This window comes from Macaca nemestrina, chromosome 10 (genome assembly GCF_043159975.1).
Source record: "Macaca nemestrina isolate mMacNem1 chromosome 10, mMacNem.hap1, whole genome shotgun sequence".
Classification (NCBI taxonomy): Eukaryota; Metazoa; Chordata; class Mammalia; order Primates; family Cercopithecidae; genus Macaca; species Macaca nemestrina.
The window spans coordinates 138,185,173-138,195,745 of record NC_092134.1 but is presented as its reverse complement, the minus strand read 5'-3'; the positions used below and the strand labels follow the sequence as shown (position 1 = coordinate 138,195,745).

The window sequence follows — 10,573 nt, the reverse complement described above, 5'->3', positions numbered from 1 at the left end:
GGACATATTACCACATGGCAGAAGGGATTTGGCAGATGTAATTAAAATAAGGATCTTAAAATGGAAATTATCTTGAACTATACAGGTAGAACCAATGTAATCACAAGAGTTCTTAAAAGTGGGAAGAGGGAGGCTGGAGACTCAGAGAAGGAGAGGTGACAAAGGACGCAGAGATCAGAGTGATACAGTCACTGGCTTTGATGATGGAGGAGGGGGCCATAAGCCAAGGAATATGGGTGACCTCTGGAAGCTGGAAAAGGTAAAGACACAGATTCTCCCCTGAAGTCTCCCAAAGGAACCAGCCCTGCTGACACCTTGAATTTAGCCCAGAGAGACCTGTTTTGGATTTACGACCTCCAGAATAGCAAGATAAAAATTTCGTGTTGTTTTAAGCTACTAAGTTTGTGGCAGTTTGTTACAGCAGCAATTAGAAAACTGACATTACCAGGAAGGCCTGGACCAGATGATGAGGGTCTCTTACTCTGACACCTACCACTTAGGGTATCTGCCTTGCTGAGGCTAAGACCCAGGGAAACAGTTTGCCTCACTTTCCACTAAGCTAGAAGATCATGGCCACATTATCGTGTGAACAGAGATAGAGGCCACTAATTACCCCAATGGTCGCTATAGACAATTATGCAGATAATCTGGGGACTGTGCATGTACTTGTCAGCTGCCAAATTGCACAGACTAACTAACTAGCATTAACAATACTAAGTATAATAATTGAGTACTTATATTCCATCACAGCTTTAATACTTAGAGCAATTACAAGAGGTGGGTACTATTAGTGCCCATTTTACAGATAGAGAAACTGAGTCATAGAGAGGCTGAGTGTCACATGAGTAAGGCATATTGCTGGAACTCTGGCTAGGTCTACCCCAGTCCAGATCCCAAGCTCTTACGTAAGAGAATTTATCTCCCAGCCCCAGAATTCCTTATGCACCATGGCATCCAGTGAAAGAATCAGCCCTGTAGAGCAGGTGTTCTGAAACTTTGACAGGCATCAAAATCACCCAGAGAACTTCTGGAAACAAATTCCTGGGCTCTGTCTCCAGATGTTCTAATTCAATAGGTCTGACGAGGGGATTAGGAATTTGCATTTCTGACACATTTACAGGTGACCTTGACACTGCTGGTCCATGGACTGCATTTTGAGTAGCAAGCCTTTGGAAGCCATTGCATCCCAGCCTCCAGGTCCAGTTACATCAAAACCATAGTGGAACCTTAATCCCATTCCATGACTAAACCAACGTTTTGTCAAATCGAAATAAAGATAACTTATTTTGATAGGACATTGGGAAAAATGGGTGCAAAGGCTAATGTTACGCACATCTTTGTCCGCCTGGACTGCAGGAATTGTGTAGTGACCACATGATTTTTCCAGCTTTAGAAGGGATGTTGCTTACATAATAATAAAACTGTCTTACATTTTTAAAATAAGGTAATTTAAAATCTATGTCTTGATACATAAGTTAAATTCATAAATATATCTTTATACAATGTGGACAATAATCTAGCCAGAAAAGACATATATTCGACTGAATATACTTTATATTCAAAAGTAGTCAGTGAATGCCTTCCTTGGTCTGGGCGCCTAAACAGAGAGGTAGAAAATAAGGGATGCATCTGTTCTTGAGAACACAGAAAACAATTCAAACACTTCTAGCCCTAAACTACAAACGAAGCCATTGGTTCGTAACTTCACAGTTAGGTTTTCATGTTACGGGAGTAGAAACCTTTGAGATGTCTGAGGGAGGAAAAGACGGACAAGAGAAAAAGAGAGACTGAGAGCGGGTGACCATGCACCTGTAACCCACCAACCTGCCGTGGAGGAGGGAAGGGAAGGGAAGGAGAGAGAGAAGAGCAGCACTCACAGGGCAAGCTGTCCCTTGAACCCCCAGCCCCTGTGTGTTTAGGATGCTTTATTTTCTATGTCTGGCCTTTGAAAATGCAATGGATTTAATGAATCCATTAATGAATTTATTCCTGGATTATATCTAGATGGAGGCGGGGGAAGGAAAAGAAGAAATCAAGCTCCAGATGGGAGCCTTGATTTGTGTGAATGGGCTCTCATATTAATCTTTCTAAACAGGAAATCCTAGTAGCCCTTGGAGGTCTCTGTCAGGATCTGGGTCGGTTTAAGCATAATCTCCTGCTCTCCCCCAACCCTCCGCCTCATTCCTGCCCCTCCTCCCGCTCCTGCTTCCATCTCTTAACATGCAAGTGACCAGCTGCCCGCCCCCAGCACAGGCGTGCATGTTTTGTTTGTGTGTTTTGTTTTACTCCATCTTTGTCGCTTCCATCAAACAGGAAAGGAAGGTCACTTCCAGGGTTTCCTTCCCAAGGTGTTGGATTAAGGGGCCAGTGAGAAGGGAAGGGGAGGGAAGGGAAAACAGCTGCCCCCCTCATTAAAGTGTTTTTTTTTTTTTTTTTTTTTACTGAAGATCTACAAGGCGAATGCATCCAGGATAGAGAATTAGGTGAGAGACAGCTTCAGTTTTTTGCTGATTAATACACTATTAGCAATTATTGCTTGACAATCCTTCTTTGCCATGGATTACGGAATAGTGATGTACCATGGATTTATAGACTCTGTAATATTTGGCAGTAAGACCCAGGCTACCAAGGACCTGTGAATCAAGTTCTCCTTATTTATTTGTGTATGTATTAATTTATTTTTAAAGAAAGGTGCCTTAGTATGGTTTATTTTCACCAAGCTGTCTTCTCTTTGGCTCTTGCTGGTCCAGCCTAAGAAGTCCTGAGCCCTTGTTTCTCATTTCCAATGCCTCCATGTTGAGACGCGAGGTGACAATAGCTCTGTTTATTATATGAGTAACACATAGATGCTTCCTGCACCTATGAACCCCCCGCACCACAGAGGAGGAAAATCAATGTCTGACAGTAAGACTAGTGGCATATTTTGCCTCCCTCTGTCCCTTTAAATGCTTTAGATGATGAAAGATGCTGGCCAAGGAATTGTGGGGAAGCTGGAGAAAACACGTTTTCTCTAATCTGGGGGTGACCGCATCCCTCGTGGAGAAGATACAATGCTGGTTTTGTTCAATTTTCTTTTTTAATGGAGGGAAAACTCGGGGAGGTCAGGCACAGGTGTAATTGGGGCAAGTTGGAAAAACTGGTTCACCAGAGGAATGAAAAAGAAGCTGGAAAAGCACTCCGAGTGCACTTCTCTTCCTCAAGCTCTCTGGGCTGTGCCTGGGTTCCTGGTGGCACCCTGCCGGAGCTGGCTAGAGATGCTTTAGAGATGTGGTCCTTTCATTAGAGATGTGGTCCTTTCAGCAGCAACCTCTCTTCCTCTCGAAAGAAAGGAGCAGGGGGGCTTGAGCCCTAAGACTTGGACAGACTGGCTAGAATCTTTACCTGGCTGGCAGGGTGTGTCAGACACGGCTACTGCTAGGATCCTCTCCTCACATTTGGCTTCCTGCATCTATGAACCCCCTGCACCACAGAGGAGTAAAATCAATGTCTGACAGAGAGACTAGTGGCATATCTTTTGCCTCCCTCTGTCCCTTTAAATGCTGTCCAATGGGGAAAGTTTTCCCTGACCTAGATGAAAATCCAGCAGGTGTCTTTGTTCTGTGTTACTCATACAATAAACACAGCTATAGTCATCTCGGGTCTCAACCACAAAAAATTAAACTATACAGTCCGAAATATGAAATTGTTGCTTTTGCCCACAAAGTTGGAGTGGTCTGTGATAATACAGTGGTATGTAGCCTGAACACATGGTGATAAGTCTTCAGATGGTTAGGTCCCGTCTCCACAACCACTTTGCGTACTTAGCTAATCTCAGAAACCACCTTTCAGTTCCTATCCCCAGCTTTCCCCTCCCTCCCTGCTCCAACAGCTGAATTTCTTTCCCCCAGTTCAACTGCGTTCAGTACATATTTAGCAAAACACATAATATGGACATGGCACCATGTTTGGTGTTGTAAAGAAAATCAAAGATCAATAAAAAATGTTTCTTGATTTCAAAATATCTCTATCTCTCTGTTAGCTCCCTCCTTTTCTCTCATCTACCTACCTATCACTTATAAATTGATAAATAGGTAACTAGAGAGTAGCTAGCTAGAAAGGTAGGTAGGTAAATAGACAGATAGATTGATGGATAGATATATATACTGTGGTAGATACCATTCGTAGACACAATAGCTAGATAGCTAGATACATACATACATACATACATACATACATACATACATACATAGAGATAAAAATCTATTCTTACGGGAATGTGATCTCTAGACAGGTGCGTCAGTATCACTTGGGTGCTGTGTGAAATGCACTCTAAGCCCTACCCTGGTTCAGAGTCTGCATGTTAACAAAATCCTCAGGTAATGGTGCACATTAAGCACTGCTATAAAAGAGTTAACCTCGTAGGATTAGATAGACAGTAAAGAAGGCAGCTTTCAGTTATATAATGAGTGCTCTGGGAAGAAGACAAAGATTGAGTTAGGAGTATCAGAGGTTTACTGGGAGATAATAAAGAAAGATAAAAGTGATAGGAAGAAGAGTTCATTAGGGAAAACATTCAGATTATGATGCTGATCTGGCACTTGTGAAAGGAAAGAGGGGAGGAAGAGGGGTTGGACAGAGAGAGTCTCAGAGTGCAATGCAGATCTTTCAAAGTCTTGGCCAATCTGTTGGGGAAATGCAGAGCAAAGATTGCCCATTAGTGGAAATCTGCACTGGGTAGAAATGGTCTTTGTAACCCTGCTGTGCTCAGAGAGCTACCCTGAAGGAGTTTGGCCCCTGCACTAAAGCTGAGGCAGAGCCAGAAAGTGACAACAGCTGGAGGCGGTCAGCTAACTGCACTCTGGCAGTTGAAAAGCAAGTTCTTTCTTTAAGGGAGACTTGAGCAGTATACCTCCATGGCTACCACATGTGGCATCTGAAGGTAATTTTGCAAGAAACCTATAAGAACTGGCAAATGCATGGGAAACAGATTTAAGGAAATACCACATTAAAGGAGGCCTGGGTTTTGTGCTTTTCCTGGACTGTTTATGTTGTACTCTTATTCTTCAGGGAACAATCTCCCAGAAAGCCCCTGAAAGACAAGCTCCAGAGAACTCTTTCCTCTGGGGAGCCCGAGGAGAACCCATGTGAACGAATATGGCATCCTTATACTTACAAGATGCATCAATCAGTAGACAAGCTCAGTAAGTCCCAGCCTCTCCAGGAAAATACCTGATCCTAACTGGCAATCTCAGAGCCAGAGAAGAAAAAAAGCCCACTGGAGATGAAGCAGGGATAGCATAGATATGGGGAAAGGGAATGCAAGGCCCTGTGGTTCAACAGTGATGCCTTCACATACTGATTTTCATATTCATGCCCTTCCTCACTCATGCACATCTGCAAAGACAGCCAACAATATGCACAGTCACACACAATGAAAATACGTACACCAAATTCACATCCATTTTCACGTATAAACTCTTAAAAAGCCATATGTACACACACTTCTCAAACCTTGACCCAAGTTTGTATGTCTATGCCCTGCTATTGCAACACACACTCATGCACCCAGGACCAAGTTTCCAAATCACACCCTGTGGATAGAGACATTCATTGACAAGAGGTCCTAACTTCACGCATATAAATCTGAAACAATATACAGAAATAAAAATAGACAATGAAAACAGACATTCAAAAACACAGCCACTTTATGATAATTTAAAACCAAGAAACTTCTGGAGACTATGTCTGGCAGTTCCAGGCACACACCTTGAAACAGATTTCTCTTGGTTACCAATGCCTGCTAAAACCGTGTAGGGGTAGACACAGGGCAGGGGAAGATTCTCTAGTGTCCCAACCTAGAAAGATTAGTATGTTATATCAGCCATCCTCCTGCCTCCTGCAGCAGGGAACTAAAGTTCTCAGGCCAGATGTTGGAGTGAGGGAGGGCTTGTATCAGGAAAAGGGATTATGCATTTCTATAGAGAAGTGAAATACAGGGGACAAGGGCCAAACTCTGATTGTCTGAGTTTGAGTTCCAGCATCATCACTTTCTACTGTGTGAGCCTGGGTGAGTCTGTCAATCTCTCTGTGCCTCAGTTTCTTCGTTTGTAAAATGGTGATGATAACAGTACTTACAAAATAGGTTGCTGTAGGAATACACAGAGACAATATTTGTGAAGTGCTGAGAATGGGCTGGTGCATAATAACAGCCAAGTAAGTATTGGTTGTTATTATTCCACTCTTGGGATTTCTCCAGCCTTGGAGATTGGACAGCCTCCCTGGCTCCCTCTCATAAGCCACCTCCACCCTCTGCCTCCTTCATGGACCTAGATGCAGTTGTTAGCTCCAAGATTCACCAGACAGGATTAGCCCTCACTAGGATTGTAAAAATCTCTTCTCCCCTCCCCTGGTGTGGTTTTTGCAAATGGGATTCGTTGGAGAGGGTGCAGGGGTTCTGCTGGGTTGAGACCAGACAGCCCACCTACTGACTAGGCTGCTTTCCTGGGCTGCCACTGGGTCCATACTGGAAACAGGCTAGGGCATGCGAATCCTGCAAGGTTCCAACCCTCTAGTACATTTTTGTGGATCTGCAGGAAGACGAGAAGAGAGATGCTTCTCCATTGATATATGTATTTCAAGGTCCGAAACTACGTGGGCCCCCTCCCTTCTGTAATTCTTCCCAAAGAAATACCGTTATTTCTCCAAAATAAAAAGGACTGGTGTCTCCTGTCTCTGTCTCTCATACTCCGACTCAGCTCAAAGCCTCTTCCCTTTAGCCCAAGGCACTTCGTTCCCCCTGGAGTCCACTCGGCTTCCAGCGGGTTCCCAGGTGAACCGAAATCCAGAGCTATTCTCATCTGGTTGCCCTGGGAATTTCAGCGCTCTCGGTACAACCTGTTCCTCCATCCTCCCCACTCCTTCCCTCCCTCCGCTGGGCTGCACCCCTCTCAGCCCCTCCTTTCCCTTGCTAGGGGCACCAGCTGCGCCCTTCGGGGAGACACTGGCTGCCACAAGACCCGGGAGGGGAAGCGGGAGGAGGGGGAGGGGAAGCAGGAGGAGGGGGAAGGGAGAGGGGAAGGCGGGGGAGGCGCCGAGGGTGGAGGCCAAGCGCAGCGCAGCCAGAGAGGGACGGCTGAAGGTTGCATCTGCTGGAAGGAGGCTTTTCGGCTGCTTGGTAACGGGCTGCCAGAAGAGAGAGAGGCAGAGAGCAGGGCAGCGGCTTCTTGACGTCAGGGCCAAGCGAGGGGATCGCGCCAGCAACCCCAGCTCGCCCCAGAGAGGGGCCGGCCGACCGCGGGAGCGGAGCCTGACGGGAGGTGCCCGCGGAGCGTGAGTAGGGGGCGCGGGAGCAGGTCAGCTGGGGCGCAGCATGCCCGCTGCTCCCGCGCCATGGAGATCGCCCTGGTGCCCCTGGAGAACGGCGGTGCCATGACCGTCAGAGGAGGCGATGAGGCCCGGGCAGGCTGCGGCCAGGCCACAGGGGGAGAGCTCCAGTGTCCCCCGACGGCTGGGCTCAGCGATGGGCCCAAGGAGCCGGCGCCAAAGGGGCGCGGCGCGCAGAGAGACGCGGACCCGGGAGTGCGGCCCTTGCCTCCGCTGCCCAAGGAGCTGCCACAGCCTCGACGGCCGCCTCCCGAGGACGAGGAGGAAGAAGGCGACCCCGGCCTGGGCACGGTGGAGGACCAGGCTCTGGGCACGGCGTCCCTGCACCACCAGCGCGTCCACATCAACATCTCCGGGCTGCGCTTCGAGACGCAGCTGGGCACCCTGGCGCAGTTCCCCAACACCCTCCTGGGCGACCCCGCCAAGCGCCTGCGCTACTTCGACCCCCTGAGGAACGAGTACTTCTTCGACCGCAACCGGCCCAGCTTCGACGGTATCCTCTACTACTACCAGTCGGGGGGCCGCCTGCGGAGGCCGGTCAACGTCTCCCTGGACGTGTTCGCGGACGAGATCCGCTTCTACCAGCTGGGGGACGAGGCCATGGAGCGCTTCCGCGAGGATGAGGGTTTCATTAAAGAAGAGGAGAAGCCCCTGCCCCGCAACGAGTTCCAGCGCCAGGTGTGGCTTATCTTCGAGTATCCGGAGAGCTCTGGGTCCGCGCGGGCCATCGCCATCGTCTCGGTCTTGGTCATCCTCATCTCCATCATCACCTTCTGCTTGGAGACCCTGCCCGAGTTCAGGGATGAACGCGAGCTGCTCCGCCACCCCCCAGCGCCCCACCAGCCTCCCGCGCCCGCCCCTGGGACCAACGGCAGCGGGGTCATGGCCCCGCCCTCTGGCCCTACGGTGGCACCGCTCCTGCCCAGGACCCTGGCCGACCCCTTCTTCATCGTGGAGACCACGTGCGTCATCTGGTTCACCTTCGAGCTGCTCGTGCGCTTCTTCGCCTGCCCCAGCAAGGCAGGGTTCTCCCGGAACATCATGAACATCATCGATGTGGTGGCCATCTTCCCTTACTTCATCACCCTGGGCACCGAGCTGGCAGAGCAACAGCCAGGGGGCGGAGGAGGCAGCCAGAATGGGCAGCAGGCCATGTCCCTGGCCATCCTCAGAGTCATCCGCCTGGTCCGGGTGTTCCGCATCTTCAAGCTCTCCCGCCACTCCAAGGGGCTGCAGATCCTGGGCAAGACCTTGCAGGCCTCCATGAGGGAGCTGGGGTTGCTCATCTTCTTCCTGTTCATCGGGGTCATCCTCTTCTCCAGTGCCGTCTACTTCGCAGAGGCTGACAACCAGGGGACCCATTTCTCTAGCATCCCTGATGCCTTCTGGTGGGCAGTGGTCACCATGACCACTGTGGGCTACGGGGACATGAGGCCCGTCACCGTGGGGGGCAAGATCGTGGGCTCGCTGTGTGCCATCGCCGGGGTCCTCACCATTGCCCTGCCTGTGCCCGTCATTGTCTCCAACTTCAACTACTTCTACCACCGGGAGACGGACCACGAGGAGCCGGCAGTCCTTAAGGAAGAGCAGGGCCCTCAGAGCCAGGGGCTGGGGCTGGACAGAGGAGTCCAGCGGAAGGTCCAGGAGTCCAGCGGGAGCAGGGGATCCTTCTGCAAGGCCGGGGGGACCCTGGAGAATGCAGACAGTGCCCGAAGGAGCAGCTGCCCCCTAGAGAAGTGTAACGTCAAGGCCAAGAGCAACGTGGACTTGCGGAGGTCCCTTTATGCCCTCTGCCTGGACACCAGCCGGGAAACAGATTTGTAAAAGGAGATTCAGGCAGACTGGTGGCAGTGGGGTAGGGAATGGAAGGCTTGCTGAACATGGATATTTACATTATACCGCAGAGTATTTGAAGTCACACTGTAACCTCAGTCTACCCCTCTCCTTTCACTCCTTTCCTCCCTCCCTCAATCCCCCCATTTTCTCTCTTCTTTCCATGACACCCAAGGGTCACCTATTTTTAAAAAGTACCACATTCCATGACGCAGGAGCTGTTGAAATGGTAAGCGCTGTGAGATGGATGTATTTGTAGCCAGTCTCCTATACCCCGCAGAGGGATAACCCAAACAAAAATGACTCTAAATAGCCCAGATCCCAAGAGATTACGTAACTCCTCCATCCATGTGTTCCAAATTTGCTTTACATATGATTACATTTGTGTATAGGGGAAAATATTATTTTTATGCCTGGTAAGTGGCTTTTTGTACTGTAGTTTAGATAGAGATATTTTGGATATATTTTCAAGATACATGTTGTATTTATGGAAGAAAGAGTTGTCCTGATGTTTTTCTGTGATACTTATATTAGAGCCAGAGATCTTGGTATGGGCTGTTCTGGTTCCTGTGTCTCCAAGCCTCTGTCTTTTCCGGGATGTGGTATTGGTGCTTTGTGTCTAGGGCAGAGAATGTTCTTGAAGAAAGGCAAATCTGACTTTTTCTGTGCGCCTTAAACAATTCTTGTAACTTTCTTCAAAAAGCATTTTAATGATATTGGAGGAATACTTCTGATAATTTATTCTCTTTATTTTTAATCCCAGGAAATAAAAGGTTACCTTGTTGAGGCAAGTGTTAGTTTTTCTGCAGCTGATATGTTTTCTGACATTTTAAAAAATAGTCTGTCACTGTCTGTTTCTGGTTTTGAAGTCAGAGCAAACGCATTGACTGGGGTGAGAGGAAATCTGCAAAGCTCATGATTTGCTTGGCGACGTCTTTGCAGTGCACCCCTTGGTGCCTCATAGACAATGGTGGGTGAGCTTTGTCCAGGCTGTTTATGGCACGGATGCCCCTGTGGGATGCTCTCTGAAGCAGCAGTATTAGCCCTTATGGTCAGCTTGGAGTATGGAGGGCACTAAGATGAAAAGGGGCATCAGACCCCTGACTGTCTTGCTGGGTCTCCCGGCACTGGCTTTCATTCCTTTGTTTGCAGGTTTTAAGCCCTCCTCAGGGTGGCTCTCAGCAGCTCTGAGGAACAAGCCTGATTCCCACAGACATGAAGCAGTCCTGGCAGCCCCAGTGTGCGAGTCACAGAGGGACCTGCGCCGGTGGTTCACTGCCCTCCTGGCATGGCAGAGCATCACGCAATGTGTTTATGACAACAGCAACAGTGAGAGGCCAAATGGAAGGATTTGCTTGTTCACGTTAAAAGCTGGTTT

The 10,573-nt window shown here is 48.8% G+C and overlaps 1 protein-coding gene across 1 annotated transcript; it reads left to right on the top strand.

The window, feature by feature from the left end:
- Positions 1–7,089: 7,089 nt before the first annotated feature.
- LOC105484166 (potassium voltage-gated channel subfamily A member 5) lies at positions 7,090–9,981 on the top strand. Its single transcript, XM_011745532.2, has one exon. It carries the CDS (start codon positions 7,369–7,371, stop codon positions 9,184–9,186), a length of 1,818 nt encoding a protein of 605 aa, XP_011743834.2. The 5' UTR covers positions 7,090–7,368; the 3' UTR covers positions 9,187–9,981.
- The last annotated feature ends 592 nt before the right edge of the window (positions 9,982–10,573 follow it).